Below are 27,152 nucleotides of genomic sequence, written 5' to 3' on the forward strand. Positions count from 1 at the left end.
GGAGGGGTGAGGTATTGGGAAGCAGCCCTTGGGCATGGCTGGGCTGTAATTCCAGCACCACCCAGCTCTCTCTAGTTGCTCTGGAATGCCTGACTCATAAGCGTGGTACTGGAATTAAGGAGGTTCTGAAGGCAGGGCACTTAGCCCAGCCTTGGCTTCAAGGGGGCACTCAAGAAGTGCCTGGTTACCTTGTCTCCTCCTTGGACAGAACCTGTGGGCTTCAATATTATGGTAGGAATGCTAAGTGTGCATCTGAAACAACTCGTCTAGGAACCGATCACGGATTCAATCTGTTTCCATTGCTTCACAGGTTCAAACACAGCAGCAAACTGATTTTCAGAGCTGGGGAAAGGATTGAAATTTGAACATTTGAACAAGAAGGTGACCAGGAAGGATGGTGGTGAGGACCAGAGGTGAGCAGGGAGGCAACAGTGTTAAGAGATGGAGGCTCTTAACCATGTCACAGGAAGAGATGGCTGAAAGACCAAAGTGAGGGAAACTGGAAAATGGAACAAACTGATAGCTGCCTTTAAAGATCTGCAAGTGAGAAAGGCTGAAGATGTATTGTACAAACTCAGAACAACATAGACAGCTAACTTTGGCTCTTCAAAAAGATGACACTGTTAACAACCCCAGGCAACTAGCAATGAGAGGCCTTTGCAAGAGGTAAAGAGTGAACTTCCTGTCACTACAGGTATCCAAGGACATGAGGATACAGCACCTCAGAATGAGGCTCCAAAGGCATCTCCAATGTGACCTGGGCCACAGGAATTTTTTAAGTTTATGAGTACTAGAAGCTTATGACTCTAATGTATGTGGAGAGGCGATCAAATAGCCACAAAGGTGTGCCACTCCTGCCTCCCCTGGGAGTTGCCCATTAATCCCTAAATGACAGCTCCTGCCCTTACAGATCTCCTGCCAGATTTCTCCCAAGGAACCCATGGAGCCGGCCATTTCTGGACTGAACACAAAGTGATGCCAGGGAGAGAGAACACACATAGAGGTCCTCACAAGGATTCACTCAGGAAAAACTGAAACACTGGAAGGGAAACCAAGGCCTCTGCTGTGCACCCTGCAGCTGGCTACTTCCTAAGGATGCAGTTTTGATTATGGGGCTCATGACCAGAAATCAAATTAGCGGGGCTGCTGATATGGTTTAGTGGTCAGGAGCACGTACTATTACTAGAGAGGACCCGAGCTTAGTTTCCAGCACCCACATCGGTTCTCTCACAACCACTTGTAAACCACAGCTCCAGGAAATCTGACACACTCTTCTGGCCTCTGTACAAGCCCCCACTGACACACACATAGAATTTAAACAATGAAAGTAAAATTTGGTCAGTGGAGGCCAGAGTCCAGAGTATGGTAAGTAAAGAACTGTGTGTCATAGCTGCCTTAACCACAGTGATCCTGTCTGTAGGGAGAAGACAGCAGCTACTCTGATAGTCTGTATGGTACACACCTTCTGTCTGCCTCTAAGTCACAAAGAGGGTGAGAAACCTGGAGATTGAGCATCATGGAAAGAGATGTTCCTCCTGTCCCTTCTCCCCTGACCATGACTTCTGGGAAAACAGGAAGTGAACAGTCACTACAAAGGAAGGGGAGGGATGGGCAGTGGACTCATGACTGCATCAGACGCTGTGGCTGCAGAACAAACCAACCCAAGTGGGCAGAACCAAGGAACTACAGATGTTTCATTTTTCTCGTTCCTGGTTCTGAAAGTAGCTGGGCTCTGGTGCATGACTTCTCCTCGGGGTCTCTTCTGAAGTTGCCAATCAGACAGGGGCTGTGCCTGGGTCATCCAGGAAGGGTCTCTATTCTCACGTTCAGTTGTTGAGCCAGCTCGGACTGCTGACTGGAAAGCCTGCATGTGGCTTCCCCTGACACCTTGGCTTTCTCCCAGTGTGGTGGCCAGGTTCCAAGATCAACTTATCCCAAGGGAGAGAGCCGGATGGAGGTTGTACTGCCCGCAGTTAACTCCGATGTAGAAGGTACACAGCTTCTGCTACATTTTACCTAGCAGACACAAGTCACGATGGCCAGCTATACTCACAGAGATAGCCAGCAGGCCAAGCCTCTGCACTGGTGGGCATGACCGAAAATCCCATGAGGCACAAACCTACCCTAGAAACTACACTCTCGTTCCTCTGAGGGATGCACACACCTCCTTCCAGCCTGGGGATTCCCTCCACTGTGCCAAGCTTTGGGCTGAAGAGCATTGCTACCACAGATGTGCTCCACCTTTGAGAACCTTTAGGAAAAGAAAATCAAGGAACAGCTGAATGACAGTGCAGGGTTCCTCACTTTAAACAGACCAACTCTCTTTGAAAAAATGATTTAGTATGAAATACAAATTTCATTTCACACAAGGCAGAGCCTGGTGAGAGATTAAAGCGTTGCCTAAAGTTATGCATCCATTTGCTTTGAACTCTAGAGCCAGAAAAACCTGTGTATACCCTACCATCTCACACACACCCGCCAAGGGCCACAGGGCGGGCAGGATGTTTCCCGCGGTACCATCTCCCTAACGTCTACTCAATCCTCAAGGAGTCTTCTCTCTGAGCAACACTTCTAGACATGACTTGCTGGCTTCCCTGGATTGCAAATAAAAATTTCCTCTGCTGACAGCTAATCCTGTTCCCTGGCAGAAGAATCTGGGGTAGGGTTCTCTTGTAGCTTCTAGTTTTGCAGTTGTGACAAGTTTGGAGCTTCCTCCTGGGTCCCCAGACATCTGACATAGGGGAGAGGTAGTAAATGATAAAAGGAGGAAGGTGGATATGTTTTGTGATTTTCACAGACCTGAACCTACCATAACTGGGAGCCTTTATCAGCAAACACATTATGAGGCTGGGAGTTCTAGAGGACCAAGTCTGAGTACCTGCCTTGAGGGGGACAAACACAAATGGGCACATTCCGAGGAAGGGGATGGAACAAGATAAAATCTCTGGAGTTAGGATGTACTTCCCAGGACATTAGGACATGTGAGGAGACAGATGAAGCAGATTAGCCAATGGCTGCTAGGGCCCTACTTGTCCTTCTCTACCCTCTGCTCTTGGGAACACACTGGCCCAGCTTCTAACCACCAGAACCTGTGCACTCCTTTCCCTGAGGCATGGCTGTTGAAACAGAAGAACTCCAAGGTGTGTCCTCTGTGCCTGTAAATTCTCTTCCACAAGGACTTTAAAATCCCATTTTGGCTTCTAATTCCTCGGGGGCTAGGATTTCAACATGCGAATTTAGGAGAGACACAGCACTCATATGGCACCCCACTTCCTCCATTCTGCGTACTCATATGTGTGCCTGTCTTTGGAATGTCACTACAGTCAGACTACCCCAAAAGAGGTGACCCATGTTTCACAGACATAGAAACTACTGACCTCCTATGTTTCTCCAATCTCAAATGCTAGGCTGACTGATTAAATTGAATTATTTAAGGCTGAATTAGAAGTAGTCACACAGATGTCCCTCTCCCTTGGTCAGTAGATTGTACCCTCTGACCCTGGTTTCAGACAGGACACTGGCCCCTCTGCAGAATTATTTTCTGTTTCTAGCTATAAAAGGAGAATTTCTTTAAGATGCCCAGACCAAATGTCTTGGTGCTTATTGGCTCAGCTTAAGAGTTCCCAGGGGGATACAATCTCTCAGTAGTTATCATTAGAAATCTAAACTATTGTGTGAAAATGACACAAATTGACGTTATTTATATGAAAATTTCCAACCCCACTCTCCCCTTTCAGTTTTAAGAATCTTGTCTTCAATTTTGTTGTCTCAAACATTTTATTGTGAACATTTGCCAGCATCCAAGAAGGTAGGAAGAATTTTAGAGCGGCCACCTACAGACCACAGACCCAGCATTAAAGTGATGAAAGTTATATTTTATTGTTTCAGTATTTTCCATGTAGCCTGGCCAGCATCCATTCATTAATCTGTCATATTTTGGTGCATTTCAAAGCAATTTACAGAAATTAATGTATCCCCCTCATGTCTGCAATAGGGAGGCTGAGACTGAAGAATCAAGAATTCAAGGCCAGCTTGGGCTACATACTGAGACCAGATGTCAGACAAACTAAAGCTATACTCCTTCCCATTCATAGACTGATAAATGTATCATTAGCTAAAGTTTATTTTTCCCTTCTTTGTGGGCTACATTTACCTACAGAATGAAGCCCACAAGTCTAAATTCTACTCTCGGTGATTTGGTCACAGCTATACACTTGTGCATCCAACAACAACAAAGCTAAAGACACACCATGACCCCGGGAAGCTCTCTCGTGCAGTTTCTTAGAATCTTCCAGGCCCATCTTGCCTCCTCATATCCACATATCATATTGCTAGCACTATGGAATAGTTCATGCTTGTTCTAGAACTCTGTGTGGAAGCATGTGCTTTGATAGACGCCTTCTTAGCACACAGCTTTGAGATCCACCCATATTTTGGAGTATAGATACATCCTTAGGTATATGTACATACATGCAAACACATATCAACACATGTAGATAGCGAATACATTGTGCAGATAGCAAATACCCAATGATAAACTCTCTGGGTTGTTAATGAATTGACTGGGTTTCTTTCTGGGAAAAGCCTTGTAAATTTTGATCATTTTTTCCCTCAGATTACTTACCCTTATGTGGTATTGAAAACTTCATCAGGCAAAGAAACTTAGAGAAGACCAGTTACCTGTAATCTCCCATCTCATCTCTCTCCAAAGGGGAACTGTGGACTGGACTAAGGAAAGGGATGGGGTGTAGGAAATGTCTCTGTGGTTCTTAAGGCCTTATTGCCAGTCCTGTCTCTTAAGCTATAGTAAGTATGAGGTGGGAAGCTAAGGGATTGAAGGGAGGGTAGTGATGAGATCCACTGTGTAAACAGCCATGTCGAAGTTTCTGGGAGCCAGGAGGTCTATGCAGCATCCTTCTGGAGCTGGACAGATTCCTTATTACAGTTAACAGTCATAGCATCAGAGAGAAGAATTCCACACTTGCATCTCTTGAGACATAGATGCTAAGATAGGGGGAAAAATAACAAAACAAAAAACAAAACAAACAAACAAAAAAAAAAACCAACCAAACAACCAAACAAAACTCAGGCCCTTGCACTAAAGTGAAAATTGTATTAGGGTCGTTGAATGGAGTAAGATTCTTAATTTCCAACAAATTCTGTCCCTGGAAAAAAAATCCCTTACCTGTCATTTATGTTCCTCAGTCCCTTACAAGGTGAATTTTAGTAGGTAACTTTTGATTTGTAAATGACCCATATAAAGATAACACATGAACACTTCCATATCCGTCCAGTGCCTCAGCTTACTTTAGGCTCCCCTAGAAGCAGACACCAAGACAAGGATCTGAGTGTTTATTTAGGAGGCTATCCCAGGAAACACCAGAAGGGAACAGGCAAGTGATACAGGGACAGGAAGGCACCCAATACACCATGCTTCTTTAGTTGTTACCACTGGTAGGCTTTCGTCATCTGGGGAGAGAGCTAGAGAGGATAGTTCAGTGGTTAAGAGAACTTATTGCTCTTGCAGAGGACTTGGGTTCAACTCTGAGGACCCATGTGGTGGCTCACAATCACTCATTACTCATTTCAGGAAGTCTAACAACTTCTTTTGACCTCAATAAGCCCCAGACACATCTTTGATGCCCAGTCAGAAGTTCTGACAAAATATTCATCCACATCAAAATGAAATAAATAAATCTTAAGAGAATGTTTGAAAAAGAATGCAGTCCTTAACACCACAGGATATTAGAGTGAGCAGGTGCCATCTGCAGAAAAAGAAGAGTGCCCTCACCGTACCCCAAATCTGTAGGTACCTCTTCTTTTTATTTTCCAGATTGCAGAAATGTGAGCAACAGATTTCTTTTCCTTAGAGCCAAGCACTCTACAATATTTTGTTACAGCAGTCATATGAGCTAAGACAACAGGAAGCAGAGTCCGGCACAGAACAAATCCAACATCATTTGAACATGTTCATCACCTTTCGGCTCTTCTTCATCACCCTCTGGGATTCATTCCATACATACGACTTAGAAGGCAGCATGCAAAGCTCCAAATCCCCACCAACCGCAGTCATTCTCTGGATTTGCCCAGAGCAAACAAACAAGATTTCTCATTTGCGGAATTCCTGTTTCTCTATAAAAGACACATTTAGTGGCTTATTTTTATACCCATAGGCTGTTCTTGTGTGTTGTACAAATACTTGGGCAGTTAGAGCTATTTCTATTTTATTCCTAGATTTTTATATTAATATCTGTCAAATTCACTCTACTCTTCTCATGTCCCCCAAATCAGGAAAGAATCAGTAACATGAATAGTAAACATCACAGCTCCCTATGTGTCACTCCCTGAATCCCTGTCTGTGAGATCACTTCGTCACAGCATATGCCCAGGAAACGGGCATCCACTCAACGCTGAGCACGTGATGGGTGTAAAGGACCTGGTGCTCTTTATAAACTCACTGCTGTGAATCCTCTCTGCTGCACAGAGGAGGAGCCAGAGTCCCTGAGATGTTAAACAGCTGTTTTACATGAGTGTCAAAGTCAGGATTCCTCCAGCCTACATCCCTTATTGTAGGATTATAAAATGTGAGCATTCAGCCAGAGTGGTGGCACACACCTTTAACCTTTAATCCCCGCACTCAGGAGGCAGAGGCAGGAGGCTCACTGTGAGTTCAAGCCTGGTCTACAAAGTGAGTTCTAGGACAGTCAGGGCTATTACACAAAGAAACGCTGTCTCAAAACAAAACAACAACAAAAATCTGAGCATCCCTTATCTTCAGGTTTCCTCATGACATCAAGACAAATGAATAGCAAACTACTGATAAATCCAGCCTGCTCTTTGGCTCCCAACCCTTTGCCTCTTTCATTATGGTCTGCAGACTAGGTGGTCTATAGCCTGCCATGTTTCCTTTCTCGATTCCTTCTCTCTAATCTCAAGCGTGTGTAGGATCTTGAAGTCTTACTATTGGGCCAGAACTGGGAGCCCAAGATGAGCTCTGGGTCTTTATATAGATAGATACTAGGCTAGCATAAAATCATTTTTGTTCTGTGTTTCTAAAAAAGGGCTGTTAATATTTAATTCAGGGATTTTATTTTTCTATCATAGAAATGAATGAGAACATATCAGAAGGCTCACTAGCACCCATACAACAAACTAGACACATTCATATTTAATGGGTTCTCTAGAGTACAATGTGAACACTATTCTCAACTTAGCTAGGCCTGGCCCTAAGTAGACGAGGTAAAGGAGGACATCAGTCTATTGGCCACAGGAATCCCATTGAAGGAAGTCTCTGTGTCTGTGGAAGTCTCTGTGGTGCATAGCTCAGCTCTGCTCTCTTTGTGTCCCTCAGGCAGTCAGCTGAGACTGATTTCGGGATCCTGGAGAAATTACAAAGATGCTTTGGGGTGGTGGGGAGGGGATGAGCTGGGCCTCATCTCCCAGACACAGAGCATCACATTCCAGGTCGAAGTGTGACAGGGAGAGCTGCTTACACCCTAAGGTCCTCCCTTGTTTCTCTTACCTAAGCCATTCCTGCTTCTAAGCCTAAGGAGAGACATAAACTTCACATTTCCTTGAGTGACTCTCATGAGCTAGACCAAGGGACTTCATACCTGAGTGTATCCAACACGCCCTAGAAAACTTGTGAAAACCCAGATGTTTGGGTCTTCTTCCAGAAGTTCTGATCTAACAGGCCACAGATCCAGCCAAGAAATGACCACTTCTAGAAAGCCATGAGACCTAGGTTGCTCGTGGTTCTGAGGTCCCTGGGAACACGTGGATGAAGGCAAATCAGGGCACTTTGCCAATCTAGATTTGTAGGTATGACTTAAAAGCCTATTGTGCACATCACCAAAGCTAGGGGTGCCAGGCTATCACTTGGCTGGTCTGTCCTCATTCTAGCATCTTCTAGTGGTGGATTCCAGAGAGGATTCTTCATATATTGAAACCCCAGCTTGGCTTTATCTAAACAATAAGGTAAGCTGTACAATGGATAACTTCCTAGTGAGAGATTCAAATGAGTGTCCCCATTACCCTGTATAGATTGCTGCTACAGAAATGGCAGAGGAGAGAGAAGTAAGACTCAGAGGGCTAGAGACATGAACTAGCATTTGATCCTGAGCCAGGAGGGAGACGTGATCATCACTGCTTAGGCAACACGGTTCTAGTCAAGAGATACAATGGAGCTATGAAGTAGTTTTCCCTTGGGTGGATCTAAAGGTAGGTGCTGTCACTCACCCCATTTCTGTTCTTATGACCTCTTCAAGTAGGTGAGGGTGTTGCCCACCATTCTGGAGATGCCTGAGATGCAAGCTTTGGTGAAACTGTCCATGGATGGCATGGGCTGGTATGCCTGGATTCAACCCTGCTCACTCTTAGACTCAAGGGAGAAACAAATGCAGGAAGTAATGAGACTGAAAAGTAGAAGCTAGACAGTTCAGAACAGCGCTTCTGAAGTACTTCTAGGGAGTAGAAACCTGTTCTTCAAGTAACATTTTAAACATATTCCCAATACAAGAACAGAGAAATATTGAAGGATGGAGTAGAGGGAGCAGGAAATGAAAAATATGTAGCTCACAATCCTTCTAATCCTAGGGATTACATTAGATGTATTCATTGTGGTACAGGGATGGTGAGGGTTGGGAACAGAGAGGAAGTTTAAAAAGTCGTTGTTGGTTTAATCTTCTCTCCAGGCCACTGAGGCTTTTGTGTCAGGGTCTAGAACAGGGAACAGTAATAAATATTTCTATGAAGGGTCAAAGGATAACTAATTTTGGCTTCACACACACTATTGTCTGCTAGTACTCAATTAAGCCCTAATAAACAAGAGCAGCCACCCATAACACATACATGGGTGTTCGTGACTGTTTTCTAATAAAACTTTATTCATAAAATATAGTTAACAGTGCCATTTTATCCAAGGGCACTAGTTTGTTGAGACTGACATTAAGGGAAGGGATTTGGAAGAGACTAGAAGTAGTAATCCCTCCAATTCCCCTCACCATTGTGATTATGGACTTGCAATTATTTACTTACCAACTGGCATCATAGGACACCCATTCCTAAGCTGGAGGCCTGAGCTGGGTGCATTTGTTTCAAGGGCCAAACTGTTCCAGTCAGCTAATGAACATCTAATACTCTGAAAAGCCAAACATGCTTTACAAATAGCCCCCAAAGCCTTACATCAAAGGACGGTTTATCATCCTTTGCCTGCTTTTCAGAAGAATTCCAGACACCACTTACCAGATTATGTTAGAGAACAGTTTACTTTTAAAAAAGAAAGGTCTCAATAAAATGTCTTGAAGATCATAAAGGGATGACAACGTTAGAAGAAATGCAAGGTAGATGGCCCTTTCCTGGCGGAGCCCATGTCTTTTAAACTTGTAATGACTCGGAAGTAGAAAGCCCCCCACTCCCTTTCATCCTGTTCGTCTACAAACTGGCCTCTTTTGGCCTTCTGAAGCCAGAAGTCCACTGAGTGATTCCTCTACGTATTGTCTTCTCACTGCTTGACCTGTGAGAATGGCGGAATGTTGCTGAACTAGCCTGAATACTGTAGCTATCCTTGGAACAGCCTGAATAGCTGGCCAGGTTGTCATGTGCCTGAAGACCCTTATAGTGACTGCAAATGGTTCTGTCAGCCTGCCTTCTTTTCCATTTCTTTAAGGAGGATAAAGGAAGAAGCAACTCATTGCATGCACACCTGTACACACCTTGGTCTTGTAACACAGGTCCAGATGTCTTTCTTACCTCTACAGACCTTTGACCCAACTAAGCCAAGGGGTGGAGTGAGCCAGGAGTGGAACTTCTCTATCCAAAGGGCCTCGTTCCAAAGCCTATCGTTTCAGTTCTTTTCCTCCTTCCAAAGTTTATTTCAGAGAGAGGTACCCTAAGAAGAAACTCATTTCCTCAAATTATCGGAGAACTGAAAATGGGGATGATGGAGGTTTCTGGAGACCCAACTGCAAAGTATATAAATAAAACTCTGCCAAACGTATACTGACTTATTATAAAAAATGCATTTCTACTGCAGTTGTGCACCACCCTCAATATTACATTTAGCTAACTTAATTTTCTGTGGCTCAAATTTATTCAAAGTGAAATTTCTCTTAATAGGTCATCTGAATAAACAATTTCAAGTGCTATTTGCCAAAAAAACAATATGTTTCCAGGCTTCAGATGAAATCAGCAGTGTCAGGCTAAGAAAACAGCCTCAAAAATTCACAGAGAGCTGGAACAATTGCACAAAAAATTGGAGCCTGGAGGTCAGTCTTTACACTCAGTTCTGGAAGGGGAAAAATGAAAGGTTTCTACTAAAACCAGGGGAGATGAAATGTGCCATTCTTGCAAAAATTAAAAAAATGCCTAAAATAATATATTCTTAAAAAGTGACAAGTATCATATAAAGACTAAGACACCCCAATACTGCCAGACCAGTCACATAGAACATTATTATTTCATAAGAGGCTCTGCACTCTGCCTCTCCTGGCCTATAAATGGGGTGCTCTAGGCTATTGGTTATCATGATATTTTATTTGTGTTTTAATAAATCAGGCTTGCCTAAAGATGACAGTGCAGAGGTAAGCCACTAGAGGTCAGGGAGTGGTGGCATATACTTTTAACCAAGGACTCAAGGCCACCCTGGGCCATATAAGATTGACTCTGTCTAAAAGAACCGAGCTCACACAAAGCTGATCCCAGCACTTGGGATCATGCACCTCTTAATCCCAGCACTAGGGAAGTGGAGACAGGAGTAGCAGGGTGGGTGGAGAGGAATATAAGGCAGAAGGAGATAGTTGCAGGAGAGGTCTGGTAGAGAGCACTGCAGTGGGCAGTCACGTTGAGGACAGGATGGCCCCTTCATTTGTCTGAGCCTTGGTAGAGGTAAGAACTCTCTAGCGGCTTGGCTGCTTTGCTTTTCTAATCTTCAGCTTGAACCCCAGTCTCTGTCTCTGGGTTTTTATTATTCGTGCTACAGCTGACCTTCAGGGAGAAGTAAGGAGAGGCAGAGAGAGAAGGGGAAGAGAGGGACAGGTGAGGAAGGGGGAGGGAGGAGAAGGCTGAAATGCTTTGGAATTGCGAAAATGCAAGGAAGTTATTAGGACAAGCAGGAGGTTGACTTGGAGTCGAAGTTTGGTCAGTCTCTATTCTGGAAATTTCTCTGAATTAGTGGGTTTGTGTAATGGAAGGGATGAAAACTGGAGTTCTATTTCATAGTTGAAGAAATGGAGCTCTGAGAAGCACACCAGTTCCATGACAACGGAAGGAAATAAATGTCCTAATTTTACTGCTAGAGCCCAAATCTATAGGCTTCCTCTACCGGCCTCTGAAACAAGGGTTTCCAAGGACACAGTCTTGGAACTGAAAACGGTGACAACATAAGTAGTAACAGACCGTGCTCTGGGACAAATGTTACATTAACTCTTGCTTATGACCTTGACACCTTGGCTCACATGGCTACAGCTCAACTGGCACCCAGCATGCTCCAGTTCCTGTGCAAACAATCACCCCTCCAAGCACAGAGGGAACCCCCAGCTATAGTCTCTGTCAAGGCAGGGCCACTGCTGGCATCACAAATAAGAAGGGAAAGAGTCCAGAAACCGCAGGCTCCCTTCCTCACTCTGACATGAAGACTTCTGAGAGCAGACACCACTGTATTCAGCCAGCACAATGATATTCATTGTGTTCAGAGCCTCTTAAAGGAAAACGGACAATGACTGGGGAATGGATCCGCCACAGCTCACTCCAGCTAAGTCCTCCCACTCAATGAGTCAGAGGTAGAGATCACACAGAAGTTCACAGTTTCATTTATTTTGGTTTCCTACAGTCAACTATGGTCCAAAAATATTAAATGAAAAATTCCAGACATAAGCAATTCCTAACTTTTATTATAGTACATTGCTATAATTATTTTATTAGCAGTCATTATTATCCATCTCTATTAAATCAAACGTTATTGTAGGTATTCATATATAAGAAAACTATATATGTGTGTATATATATGTATATATACTTACACATATATAATAAATATAGTGGTCTCTATGCTTTCAGATAGCTACTAGGAATATTCAGTATACCCCCATGGTATGGGGGTCGATGGACTATTAAATTAATAACACTAAATCACAGCCTTATCTATGATTTGGCTTTTATTTCTGTCCCATAAAATACCTGTTCATCTTCAGAAGACCCTGAGCCAGCTATTTCCTGCATGCCCAGAATGCTTGGATCACACTACTCTTAGTCATGGAGGTCAGTGGAGATGATGGCGCTATTACCAGCACAGAATCTTCTGAGCTTGTCTGACAGATAAGAGCACTTGATTCTCACAGTCCAGCTGACTGCCTGACGCTCAGCTCTGGACCACTTGAGAGAGTGGGCAGCTGACAGACCTAAACTGATCATCTCTTGTGGAGTAGCGATGGCACTGTGGCTCTAGGGATCATCTGAAATGGGGAGACAGAAACCTTCCAGCATCAACGGGGAGTTCACAAGTCGACTCTTACAATACTACTATCATGCAAGGTGTCCTAAATGGTGCATACTCTGTGAAGTCAGTACCAATTCACATTTGTGAAAGAGCAGATGCTTGCCATAATTTCTGAGGAGTTGATGGGCTAAGATAACCTGGTTACATTGCCCACAGCCCATAGGTCCCAAGCTAGAATTCAAACCTAGGTGTGACTCCAAGATCTAGGTTGGAAGGTTGGAAAGGCAGATCACAGAGACACACATCTACTCTTCACTCTTGAGATATCTGCAAGTGAGCTAGTAAGGCAGAAAATGAGTCTGGAAATTTTAGACCATCCTGCCCATTCATCCCTCCCATGCTGATAAACATGTCTGAGGACCTGTGCTGCCCAGTTACAGCAGCTACCGGCCACATGCAGCAACTGGATACGGGACACATGGCTAACACAAGGGAGCATCTAAAGCATGCTTTATTTTATGTTATTTTGGTTCATTTGATTTAATTTTAATGAATTTTTTTGTGTATGGGTATTTAGTCTACATGTATGTTTGTGTACCATAGATATGTCTGGTGCACGCAAAGGCCAGAAGAATGTATTGGATTCCCAGAACTGGGGTTACAGACATGTGAGTGCTAAGAATCAAAACTCTGGTCTTCTGGAAGAGCAGTCAGTACTCTTTCTCTTTAGCCTTAGCCATTTGATTTAAATTGTCACTGAATATTATCATCCAGGGTACAGTTAGAAACATTACACAAAAATGGTATTCAGGAAAGGAAGTGGTCCCCCACAGTTTGCCAAGGGAGGGGAAGTTGAAAAATGCAGGCCCCAACACGCTAGAATGTGAACAGGGCTCTCTGCTTCAGGCATGAAAATCCCTCCCTATAGCTTAGTTCAGAGTCAAGGTCCCAAAGTGAATCATTTTAATCTACAGATGAGTAAGATAGGATTATCAATTCTGGCACCATATTCCTTTGTAACCATTATTTGTAATGTTTTATGAGCATATAACAATTGTGCCTAATAGTGGGTTTAATTATGACATTTCCATACATGCACATCACAATCTTCCCGGTACAGCATGCCTGAACTCCCTTTCACTGCCTCCTCTCTTCTTCTGAAAACCTATCATCTCTTCTTCTCTGGACAACTCCAATAGATGCTAAGTTTGTGGATTTTTTTAATCAATCTGGACATTTTTGCTATCTACGAAGTTGAGCCATTTCTTACCTTGAAATGGCTTTCAATGTGCCTAAAGTTTCTACCCCTACTCTCTGTGAGGAAGACATTCCTAATAGAGTGAGACAAATGGCAAGACTGCCTGCCTTCTTCCTACAAACAAAGCCACACCAGCAGGAAATAGAACCCTTCCTTCTCCACCAACCCTGCAGATAGACACACTCAATGAAGGGTCTTCATCACCACGTCACATTGCATTTCACTCTTTCCGCCACAGAGGTAGAAATGAGATTTCTACTGCTGTGATTTCTGTCTTCCTATGTCCTACTTACCATTCGCCTCCTAATTGAAGATATCCATTGAAAACTGTTTGGCTACCAGACAAGATATCTAACCGAGTCCTTGGAGTAGAACCTGCACTTTTCCTCCCCTGTCTGTTCAGGCCAATCCTTGACATGTCTGTGCTTTTCAGGTCATACATGACTATCCACTCAGCAAGGCCCTTTAGACCCATCATGGCCATTTTCATTTACAATTAATACAGCTTGTACATGCTTCACTGACCTTTGAAAGTGTTCCTTGTGAGCCTTTAATAACAGCACATAGTAACCATTTGCCCTCCAATCTGAGGTCCATATGTTATATAGTATTTTTGGGTAGACATACAAGTATCTGGTCTTCATTTTTCCCATTTCCATTTGAGAAATGATTATTAAGATGCTTGGCATGGTAGAAAACGATCCTTCTACTCATCTTTCCAAAAAGGAGTAGACACATGACTTCACGAAACACTTTAGATATCAAAAGATCTAAGGCCTTTGGGAGCACAATGACAACTCTCTATCCCCATCTTTAGATGCACGATCTTCACATTGTTGAGTGCTGAGCCCTTTGAGAGAATGAATGTGAGTTTCTGGGACATATGCCCCAAGCATCTTTAAAATCTCTCCAGATTAGAATTTAAAGAAGAGACAAGTCACCAAGCTCATCCTTGGCCACAAACACGGAAAATGGCAGCATTGCCAGGACAACGCCACCACCATTACCTGGCTCAGTGCAATTCTTGCTGCTTCGGAGTCCTGCATCTTCAGAAGTCAGTGTATCATTCGCCTGCATCAGCTTCCTCCCCACCATCCATTTTCTGTCTTCCCCGAGGAGATCCATGAGGTCAAGCTCTAGAGAAGGAAAAAACAGAATCACCATGTATCACTAACAACCGAATGCAATGTCAGTCTTTACCCATGCTGGCCTTGCCTTAATCAGCTATTGTCTTCCTCTGCATTGCATAGTGCTTTTAAGGCATGTTGACTATAACTGTTTGAGGGTTTCCTCTTACTGTTGAATCCTACTAGACGCAACAAAAGCGGCCTTCTATCCAATGACAGGAAGGAACTCATGTATGAACACTTCATTGCTTGAAAAGGATGACTGCGAGGTATGCCTTCTATACTGGATTCCAGAGTTTCCCACAGTGTGAATAAACTAATGATGTCCACAAGACAAATCTCTTGATAAGTATATTTGGTTGATGGTTATCTCCTCTGGATTTCAATCCCCTATACCTAATGATGCTAAGAAATATTTAACAACCAATAATAGTGAGGGAGACAGTCTAGACTTGTAGCCATTGGATGATATCCATGGCAACAATACTATCAGAAGAGCTAAATTCAAACTACAAATATAACACCATTAAGAACCAATCTGGGCCAGGTGGTGGTGGTGCACACATTTATCCCAGCACTCAGGAGGCAGAGATAGCGGATCTCTGTGAGTTCAGGTCCACCCTGGTCTACAAGAGCTAGTTCCAGGACAGTCGGGGCTACTATACAGAGAAAACCTGTCTCAAATAAAACAAAACAAAACAAAACAAAACAAAACAAAACAAAAGAACCAATCCAAGGGAACAATGGATTCTACTGAGTACTCAGTCAGTACTACCAATTTAGCCTACCAATGTCTACATCACCACCACTTTTGCTTAAACCATCTCTTACATAAACCAACTGCATCTGAATTTATGCTCAGAAACTGCTTCTTGGGGTTACCCAAGATAAGGTACCATTTCACCGTCTCCAAAGCAGTGGTCTGTAAGGGACCCAGCATAAGATTCCATAAAACCAGACATGAAGGAAAAAGATGACTTTAGAAGGCATGTCTAGATCTCTGGGTTATATGACCATGGAGATGAACATGTCAGTACAAAAACAGAAAAGACAGGGCACATGAGGGAAGAGGCTCTCCATCTAGTCTAGGCGATACAGAGTCTGAAGTTTCTATCGATAAGATTATCAGGAAGAAACGATATAGCTTTTTGGTAATGATACCTCAGGCAAGAGAGCTAATACAAAAGAGATCCCAGGGAAGGCCTTGGGATATAGTCCAGATGGGTTCCCTGCAGGTCTCATGACTGGAGGGAGACTCCATGCACACATGCATTAGTGATGACTAAAGAAACAGGGAAAGAAAATCTTTGAGAATCTAACATTTGTCCAGCGAGCAGGCGTTTTAAAAAAAATTCAACAAAGCATCATGAAAAAAAGTGGAAAGAAGGGAGCAAGGTGGAATGAAAAATAGGAAGAAGCATCTAAGGAAGAAAAACTAACAGTCTTGAACACTATGGACAAATCCAGCAAGACAAACAGAGAAATGAGAGCCTGAGCTTGCCAGATGGGGGTTGTTGGAGACAGAGGCCATGAGCAGGTTGTTGGAGACAGAGGCCATGAGGGGGTTGTTGGGGACAGAGGCCATGAGGGGGTTGTTGGGGACAGAGGCCATATGAGGGTTGTTAGGGACAGAGGCCATGAGGGGGTTGTTGGAGATGGAGGTGGTCAGACATAGTAGTTCATTCCAGAAGCCTGGCATAAAGGAAAGAAATTATGGGAGATCAACACCTCCAAGATGGCTAGAATAGTCGTGTTTAGAAAAAACGGTTGTATTGAATTCTTGTTTGTTTTTTTGAGAAAGAACTTAAAGTTGGGTGGGTAGAAAGGGGGGAGAGGATCTGGAAGGACTTGGGGGAGAAAAAAATAAGATCAAATATATTTAAAATTTAAAAAGATCTTAATAAAAACATAAAAAAGAAAAATGGTTCTAACTATAAGGCAGGGGACTATTTCTTGGGCCCAGTGGCCTTCACATAGCCCATAGGGTGCACGTCCAGACAGTGTGATATTCTGAAATGGTCAACATAGAGCTAAAAGCCACCATCTCCTAGTCTCTATTTTTACAGTGATTCTCAATTTTCCAAACAATTTTACCTTCATTACAGAGTTTGATTCTCACAACACTACATAAGAGAATATGAACATTATCTCTCCAGCGAGAAAATGCTATAAGATCACAGAAGGTATTCAGTAAGCACAAGGTGAAATCACTGTTCATAACTTATGCATGGATAGCTTAGGGTCCTAGACCTTTCTGTAAAGGGCAGTGCTCGTGTGCCTCTCATTTCAAAATCTCCAGAGAGTAGCAGCAGCTCATGTATTCCCCAAATACAGCTCTAATCCTGAATGCAAACCTGTCAAGATATCTAATTAGAACTTAGGTATTTAACCAGAGAAGAACCCTAGTCAGAGAAGGGTAGAACAGTCCAATAAACAATCACTTCAACTCCAGAGTATAAAAATACTCTATGGTAGCTACATGTATTTATTTGGCCAAAATTATCAGAACAACACTTAAGAAAGGGTTTAAATTTCAATCAAGTTATCTGAATAGCTTGTTTAACCTGAATTTTGGTCCTATGACTAAAAATGGTGTCAAGCAGAGGAGAAAAAAAAAGAAACTCCAAGAACTCATGAAGAAAGCATAAAGTCAGTGGCCTTAAACTCCAATAAGCAATCTTTAAACATAAGTGTACCAGATTAAAACTATCAAAACTTTGGGGAGAGGCCTTCACTTTATCACTTGCTAGGTGTCAGGAGCAGCTCCTAAGGAAGATGTGAATGCGACTGACTTGCAGACATGAGTCCAAGGAAGAATGTGCCGGGGATTAGAGAAGTATGATAGGGAAGGTATGCATCCAGCCAGCTGCAAAAATATGTGAGGAGCACTGGGCCCATTTGAAAGCGCTACAAGCCAGAGAGCAAGCATCTCAGATACCCAAGATGTGGAGGAACATGGGAATTGGTCTACCTACTCCTCCTCTGCCATAGGTTGAAGGTTATTCCCACAAACATTAATTCTTCAGGTTTTTATTTTTTATTTCTTATTTTTAAAATTGTGTGTGTGTGTGTGTGTGTGCGTGTGCGTGTGTGTGTGTGTGTATACATGTGTTCTTGAGTGCAGGTGCCCATAAAGGCCAGACTGCTGTAGCCACCAGATTTGGGAGCTGAGAACTGAACTCAGGTCCTCTGCAGAAGCAGTACATGTGCTTATTGCTGAGCCACATCTTTATGGCCCTCTCCAGCTTCTCTAACCTATGACACAGAGCTCCAAAGTAAGCTCTGGTGCCAAGCAAGGGCCTTGGATAGCAAGATGGAGGTTCTGGAAGCTGTACAGTGTCAGTGAGCAATGAAGAGTCTGAACAACAGGTATGAGCATAGTGCTATGCTATCTGCTAGTCCACACAGTGTCTAAAGAAACAGTCATACTGTGGCTGGCAGAGTGGCCGTTTACTATCTGTCCTCATAAAGTGGTTCAGAATTTGGTGCTCTGTGGACCTGCAGCCTTAAGGTTCAGGCAGACCCCCAAAGACTTGCAAAGAGGCAAAAGTATTCCTTCCAATGACTCCCAAAGCTCGTTTGCCAAGTTTCCATGGTTCTGTGACTCTAAGAGAAAAGCTGATACCAATTAAGAGATGTAAAAGCAAAGCCAGCTATTGTAGCAGAAAATTAGAGGATTTTTTAACATAATGATTCAATATCTTCAGGAATTAGACACTATTAAGACAGTACCTCAGCCTTCCAAAACCTACAAACTTTTATCTCAACAAAAACAGACTTGACCACTGACCACTGATACAACAATGATGTTCGGAGTCTGAGAAAATATTAATAATAAAAATAGTAACAACATCCAGTAAGAGCAAAGTTTGATGGTGTTATAGCTCAGTTTGATTTCCTCAAAAAAATCTCTTGGTAAGAAGAGAAGGCTTCAGGGCCTATGTATCTCTAAATAACTCAGAGTGGCAGCGACTTGCTTAAGATCATAGGCAATCTGTGGCCATATCGAATACTTCCATAGCTTTTGTCATTACGCTTATTGAACATCTACTATGTGCAAACAACCTATATGAAAATAGTAGCGCTATTTTTGCAAATAAGTAAATGAAATGGAAGCATGTCCTGGTTTAAAAATACTTGCCATAAATAAATAAATAAATAAATAAATACTTGCCCTGCATTGCACAGTGAGCAAGAAGCAGAGGAGAGATCTGAACCCAGGATTAATGATTTCAAAGGCCAGTTTCATGGTAGATCCCTGGATGGAAGATGCTCACCCTGGTTGCAATGCACAGCTAATAGCAAAGTAGACTGGGAAAGGGGCCTGCATTTAATAACAGGTATGGGTGAAGACTATCTCATGAGACCTATTAAACAGTCCCCAGAAACTATTACAAAGTTGAGCAGCACACCTGGAAAGCATCACAGACCAAAGACTCAAACACTAGTAAAATCTCATTCTATGCCTGACACTCTACTCAAGAACCTGACTATCTATGACAAGAGCCATTGTATCCTTGCATACAGAGAGAAATGACAAAGTATAGGCAGCAGGGGAGCTAGGAGGCAGGGGAAAGTGAAGCAGATAATGCAAAGGATGCTCACACTTGCTCCTTTCATTTCTCCCTCCTAACTCACCTCCCTGGCTCCTTGGACTTCTCTCCTACAGCCAAGAGGCTGCTCCGCAAAGCTACACTCGAGCAATGTCAACAAAAACACTTGGCCTCAGTCCACAGCATTCTTGGCTTCTCATCTGCCAGGCCCTGGAAGTTGCATGTTGGCCTAATTAGTCAGGGGAAGGGGAGGAGGCAGGAGGTGCACAGGGGAAAAGCAGCAGGCTCCCATGTCACATGTCACCCACAGAGGAAGCTTGTAGGGCTGTGGTCTCTCAGAAGAAGTGACAGGAGGGGGCCGCAGAGATGCTGTGGACTGCTGCTGTCGAAGGAGGAAACTCAGTTCTCAATCTGAGATCTGAGCCGCACGCACTGAGGAAGCAAAGAGAGTGGAGGCTGGGTGCCAAGTTTCCGTTACAGAGCTGTGTGCTCACCCTTTGCACTCTGTCCTCCCCCTTCCCCTCGTTCTCGGGTTCTCTCCCATTCTCCTTCCCATGACCCAAACACACAGAACCCAGGGATTTCAGATACCAATAATGGATCTTCTTGGGAGCCTGATCCATGACCCAGATCCTCAGCTCACAGCCCTGACTCCTAATACACGATCTCTAGTCTGCTAGCCTGACTCTCAGGCCTTCTAACCTTTCTCAGACACTGGTCTTAGGCTCGGAAGAGAAGGTGTGGGGGGTACTGTTAGTTCTCTGCCAAGGGATTAACTCCTCAGAGGCCTAGACAGGTTGAGGATGGCATCATCGATGAAAGTAGAGCAGAAGGAGAGGGAGGGGTAAGTAAGAGTGATTGGGGAAATAAATGTGATCAAAGCACACATGTGTGCGCACACACATACATACATACATACATACACAATGCATACATATATGCATGAAAATGTCACCATATAACATTCTGTGCAATTAATAGATGTTAATAAAAATGGAAAATAGAAGAATGTAGCATGTATCTTGCATGTCCCTCTGCTAGGCACCAAGTCCCCTTGCTATGCCACATCACCACATCCTGTTACCCTTTCGTGTCAGACGTTGATCAACCAAATGTAACCCAAGTCCATATCTGAGCCCATAGTCTAGGCGTTCATTTTCCCACCTTGTTCTGGAGTGCTATGGGAGGCAGGGGAGTGGCCTCACAGGAACAACAGTCCCTCTCGGAGAGTACACACAACTCTACCCTCTAGAAAACTGGAATGCTGTCCTGCTTTTTAAAACGAGAGTGGAGAACCTCCATTCCCAAGGATCCAGAACACCATGGCAACAGCCCCTCCCTGCTTGCAGGTGCACAAGCTAAGTTATGGAATCTCCTGCATCATTCAAAAAGGGAGGAGCAGAAAACTCAGTCTCAGGGCACAAGGTTCAAGCTGATGGTGATGGCCACTGGCAGACTCGGGGCTGGCCCTGCAAGCCTCACCAAAGCTATAAATACCCACGGTGCAGTTTACACAGCTGCCTCCACTCTATTCACTCCAGGTCTTCACCCCAAGGTTGGAGGTCGAGTTTGCACAAGCCAGCAGCCTGCAGACCGCCTTCTGCAGGCTCCAGTGATCAACACCACTCTCCACATGGCCCCTTTTCTGGCCCACCCCTTATATCCCAAGAGGGCAGCCGGGTAATTTTTATCTTCTATAAGTGAAAGGGGTTTACACATGAGGATTTTTTTTCCAGTGAATTTTTTAAACACTTTATTCTTATTTCATAAACCAGCTTACAAAGCAGCAGGTTTCCATATGGGACTTTTATACATATTCATTGGGGCCACTTCTCTCCCCCTCTCATTTCCTTGCCCTCCCCCTCACTGTGTCACTCCCTTTCCACTTTTTTCTACATCTACCCCACCTCGAATACAAAATCCTTCTGAGTTTTGAAACAAGAACTTCCTCTGCATTGTTTCCTGGTCCTCAGGAAGGAAGTGTGTGGTGAAGCCATAACTCAATAATGGGAGCCCTCCAAATTCAGCAGAGAGGGAGAAGCTGAGGCTAAGTGGGCTATACGCTGGTTTCCCTCAACTATGTGGAAGCTTCCAGAAAGAGTTCCAGGGAGACCCAGAGGTATTTAAGAGAAGAACCCCAAACCCTAGGGAAGCCAGGGATTCCATTTTCATACCCTCCTGGGGCTAGACATTGAATTCTGTATCTAATTCACATGAAGTTCCCTGGTCATACCAGTTATGGGTGCTCCGTCCAGACTTTGAGAGGCCATCCTCTCAGCACCAGAGGCGAAGGTTCAAAGGGCTTTCAGAACCTGGCATTGCTGCTGGTGTGGAGACGAAGAGCGCAGTAGATTCGAGCCTTGGTGGAGGCAGGGAGGATGAGGACCTAAGCAGGCTGTGAGGTGGCTGATATACAGTCCTGTCATACATCTATAGAAACTGTGCCTATCCCAAGATGAGATGCAAGCTCACCACGGCAAATGCAAGGGAAGGCCCATGTTCGTCCCTGCTTCCCACCAGAATCATTTTGATTTCTAGTCCAACCTGACGCTCACCACTCCATTGTCCCACCTCATACATCCACAGCCAATTCACCAACCTTGAAGAAGTCTGGCAAGTTGAATGAGTTCCTGGCAAGGAAGAAAGGACTTGTCAAGTTTGAGAGCAAAGGCATGAGAAAAGATCCAAAGTGCTGCTGAAGATGTGGGGAAGGACAAGGCCAGGTAACTGTGACGATGACACAGGGATGGAGGGTGCAGACAGCCTTTTCTCTTCATGACGTACACTCAACTACAAATGCAGCAAATGTGAATGTTCTAATGACCCATGTATCCTACCCATGCCCCATTTTCCTCTTGATGGTCCACTGGCATGTCAAGGATCCAAGCTTAGCACCAAATACCTCCTGTTCTCCTAGTCTCTCTTTGCTCATCAATTCACCTTACTGGAGAAGCTCCTTTACCACCTGCTGCCTGTTGATTTTTTTTCTAGATTCCATTATCTGCAGAGCTAGAAGATCAGGCTCTTCATGATGCATCTCCTGACTGGCCCTACATAAGAAGACCGCCCCCCATACACACATACTGTGTTTGATATGGAGATTCTTGTTGTAATATATTGAGTGTGACAACATTAGGAGACGGGATCTTTCGGAGGTTATTAGTTTATGAGGCTGGGATGTCATCACTGAATCACAGAGATAGTATTAATGTCCTTATAAAGGGACCCTGGAGAGCCTTCTAGCTCTTTATTCCAAAAGATAAGGATATAAGAAGACAGCAGCCTGCAAACCAGAAGAAGGCCCTCACCTGACCCTGCCCTGCTACCTTGATCTCAGAATTGAAGTCTAAGGAACTCTGAGGAAGAATATTTTTTTATTGTTTAAGCCATGTAATCCATAGTATTCTGTTATATTTAGGATACTTCTCAAATTTTAATACAGAGTGGGTTTTGAAATTCTGTCTTTTTTATTACTTTCCAGGAAGACCAGTGCTGCTGGTCCAAATGCCGCTCCAAGGGGCAGGAGTCCCACACGTCTTTAAATGATGCATGCATATGTTCAGAAGAGGGTCTGAGTAACTTTATACTAGTTTTCCCCACGATGCAATTCAGAAAGGAAACTGCACGTGTCTGGGAAGTGTGTTCTGCAGGAACTCCAAGCAGTCCTTCCCCAGAGATTCCCAGTTTGGAAGATGGGCTGAGCAGTCCCAAAAGGAGTGTGGAAGTGAAATGACCAGACTGGAAAGGAAAGAGCTGTGGTTCTACCGGGTGTGGGTTCCATATTGCAAAAGGAAAGTCTGGGGAGCATTCTTCTCTTCATGAGGCGACCCTGAAGACCTACAGTTAGTCCCCTCCATGAGTAAGGGCCTACTGGGTCCATCAATTATTGTATGGAACTCAGGATCAAATACTAAAATCAAACCCGTGCGCCCTCTTTGCCCGGAGAAAGGAAGAGAAATGAATGGTGGGTTTCTCAGACAGCAGAAGCTGTTAGGTCAGCCAGCACTCCATCCATTCACCCAAGGGCTGCAAACCCAGCTCAGCTTGTGCTAGCAATAGGGCAACCAGACTTCTAGCAAGGACAGTCTCTAAAGATGGAGACAAGGGGGAACTAGGAAGGAAGGAGAGGAGAGATGATATCAGGTATACTCATAATTCACTGAATGGAATGTGGACCTCGCACTCAAGTGGAAACTATATTGCAGATAGAGGTTGAAATACCTAAAATACTACTTCTCTAAATTCTCTTCTTTGCCTGTCTGACTCAAAATCTAACCTACCAAGACATTTCCAGTGGGTTCATGAATACTTACGTCTTTCAATATTCCTAAAATCCAAAATAATTCTCTATATTGTAGAAGGCAAAAAAAAACCCATACAAATACAATGGAGATTAACTGAAAACTTTATACATCGATGAGATTTTCTTATGCCCATGCTCACCAATAAGAGTGGCTATTGTTCACTTAAATAAAGTTACCTAACTGGGAAATGAAGCTTCTATTTTCTCTTCATTAGTTTAAGCGTAGGTTTAAATAACCACCTGTGATGGGTGTCGAACAAAAGTTGGTTGCATCCCTTAAGCCAAATGTTTCATTTCAAGGCCACAAATCAAGATAGAATCCCTATTCTACTGGCATACTTCAGGGGCAAAAGAGTCATAGGGTGAGGTACTGGCCTTTAGTTAAAGCTGATCAAGTATTACAGTGATACAAAGAGATGGACTTTGCTCAATTTTGTTTTTCTTTCCCTTCCTTATTTTCATGTGTAAAAGAAAGACAATTTTAACAGCAGAAGAGAACAGAATTTTCAATACTGAAAACCAGCCCAAAGCCCTCTTACAGAGACATTTTCCACTGTAGCACAGAACCATTCCCAAATCTGATTTAAACCTCAGGAAAATCTAGCCGATCAAGCAATCAGATGAGGTCCCTGAGGAAGGGACCTGGTAATAGGACCTTGTCCTCTTGGGCATATAGTGACCTGGGATTCTACCCACAGATCTGCCAATCACTTTTGTCTGTAGAAGTAGACTCAGTTCATCTCTGTTACTGATCTGAGCACTGAAAGGCATGAGCTATTTGACCTCTAATGCTCCTTTTAAGTCCATCTTTTATCTAGGACAGGGTTCTCTGATGGCTGACAGGATCCCTGGCCTCCAGAGCTTTGTGGAGGGGTCACATCACTTTTCGGAGAGAAGGAACTACTAAAAATGGCATGTATTCATCGCATGTCAATGTGAAATCAGAAAAACATATATTGATTTAATATTTAACAAATGAGTGGGCCACATCACACTGAGTGCACACGTTCAATATTAATAATTACTATAACCAAAAGGCAGGGGTGCTCCTAAAGGAAGAACACAGGATAGGCACCCATAGCTCCCCTGCTTTCGTAGAATTATAGCATGGCGCTCTTTAAATAGATTCCGTTCAATGAAACCACAAATTATGACTCAAGTTAGTAAATTCTGTACACTACTTTGAGATGAAATGTGGATATGACCTCAGATATTTGTTTTTATATCATAAATGTATAACTATTCTTTAGAAAATATTGTTTTAACCGGTGACTTTGGGCCAGTGAGGCGGCTCAGAGGCTGAGAGTGCATGTCACCAAGCCTAATGACTTGAGTTCAAGTCCTGGAACCTACCTGGTGGAAAGAGGGAACTAACTCCTGCAAGCTGTCCTCTGACCTACACAGGTATTCCCTAAGTGTCATCCAAATGCATTCTTGAGTTCACATTTACAGTAAGGGCATGCAAAAATTACTTTTAAATATTTCTCTATTATAAAATGACAACTACTATAAATATGCTAACAACTTCTGGGAAGAACATGATTACCACATAAATAGGCTCCTTGCTAATATTCTCAGAGATGCACATAGACTCCACTGATAAGCATGTGTCTTTCAAAAAGACATTTGAATAGCTAGTGAGAATGTTGTTGCTTTCCTAAAGTGACTTGCTCTATGGAAAGACCATTTGAAAAACAAATAGCAAGAAGTTTTGTGTCCCCTTAGTGGAAGATAAAGATCAGTGGGCTCTTAAAAAGCTGGATTGTCCCGCCCACCATAAACTAGGTAGAATGATGTGATCCAGAAAAGGAGTTTTGAACACATGTACTAAAAATGCGTAAATGTACCGCCTGAGGAACAGCGTGATTAATCAGCTGAGCCAGGATGAGGATTCTTTGCATAACTGGCTATGACTGAAAAATCAGTACCATAACTTAGAAGATCTCACTTACAGTGTGTTTCTCCCATTTAGACACATGCGCCTTGCCAAATTATCTTAGCCATTAAGCTTCAAGTCTAAATGAAATACAAAGTAGTCAGAGCGTCAAACACATATTTCTGGAAAGCCACATGTTCAAAAATGATTAAGTGTATTGAGTCATGTCTACTCAATAAAACAATGTTCAATCATGTTATGGTATTCATTAAAATCTAAATGTCTTGTTTTACGAAAAAAAATAAAAGCAATTTTTAAAATAGTTTTTTAACTTTTACCTCTTAAATTTATGTTTCTGGATTTTATAGGGCCTAAAGCTATATAAGTTTCCTTCTTTAAAAAATAAAATAGAAATACAAAATTTAGTATAAGACCCCTGTAAAATACATCATTTTCGCACCTAATAAAGTATTAAAGACACACGAATTCACATTTTACAGAAGAACTTTCAGATTCTGGCTTCAAATGACTCCATCCATCCCAGCTAAGCCACGCACTGCTGGTGTGCCCGTGACTGTATTTTCCACACAGAGAACACATCTGACCCCTGCAGTTCTGACTAATAAGTTCCTTCGTTTCTCTTAAAACTCACATTTTGCTTTCAATTGAGTAGAATTTGACCACACTACATCACTTGGCTCCTCAAAAACGCAGCCTTTTCCATCATCTGTGCTTGAATAAACACTCCAATTTATTCCCGGTACAAGAACCAAACTGCCTGCTCTCCTCTCTTGCTGCATCACCCCACTGCTGCGGAAGGGGGCAGGGACTAAGACATCCCCTCATCCTGGGCTCTTCTTAATTCACACTGATGACAAAGTCATCAGGAGAGACTTTCTCTGAGGGAGGAGAAATGAAAGGCAATTATTCCTCTGTGGTCCTGAGGACAAGGCTCTTCAAAGATAGGAAGTATCAGGACTCTCCCTAGGGGTGGTGGGGGATGACAGGGACCAGGGACAAAAGGACACAACATTGATAGTGAGGAAAAGCAGTTCACAGCCTCACAGAGAGTAATAAATGCACCTCTGGATGATGGCTTGAGTATCAGCCATGTATAATTCCCATCACCTCACTTAGGTCACGGGCTTCCTGACAAGGTCATCCTTTTCTCATTGGTCTCTAGGAAGGTCTTGCACAGAAAGGTTCAGCAAATATCTATTGCAAAACACACAATGTTAGCTACACTGGAAATTTGATGTTTATACTCAGCCCACCCCTTTCACATCTCTTCTCCCTTAATTTGAATCAACCTAAGATTTCTTCACCATACCCAGTCTACCAATTCTGACAGGAAGCTCCATCCACCCACGCAGCCTGCACGGAATGCATGGGCAGCCGCGACAGTTTGGAGGTCCTCCTAGAGCCTAGTGTGGATATTTGGGGAGGTGAGGCCTAGTGGGGGTTTTCAGGAGACGATGCATGCTTTAAAGGAGACCTGGGAGGCTGGTCCCTCTTCTCTCTCTCTTTCAGTTCTCAGTCACCATGAGCAACTTTGCTGCCCCGTTTGTATCACACCATGATACATTACCTCACCACAGATGC

At 43.4% G+C, this 27,152-nt stretch overlaps 1 protein-coding gene across 1 annotated transcript in view; it reads right to left on the minus strand.

Moving 5' to 3' along the window:
• Slc24a3 (solute carrier family 24 member 3) overlaps nucleotides 1-27,152 on the minus strand; it is a 458,281-nt gene that overhangs the window by 373,141 nt on the left and 57,988 nt on the right. Inside the window, exon 2 of the mRNA XM_057781502.1 lies at nucleotides 14,699-14,827. Within this exon, the coding sequence (XP_057637485.1) occupies nucleotides 14,699-14,827 (129 nt within the window). The remainder of the gene's footprint in view (nucleotides 1-14,698; nucleotides 14,828-27,152) is intronic.

The sequence above is a fragment of the Chionomys nivalis genome, chromosome 9, assembly GCF_950005125.1.
Source record: "Chionomys nivalis chromosome 9, mChiNiv1.1, whole genome shotgun sequence".
Classification (NCBI taxonomy): Eukaryota; Metazoa; Chordata; class Mammalia; order Rodentia; family Cricetidae; genus Chionomys; species Chionomys nivalis.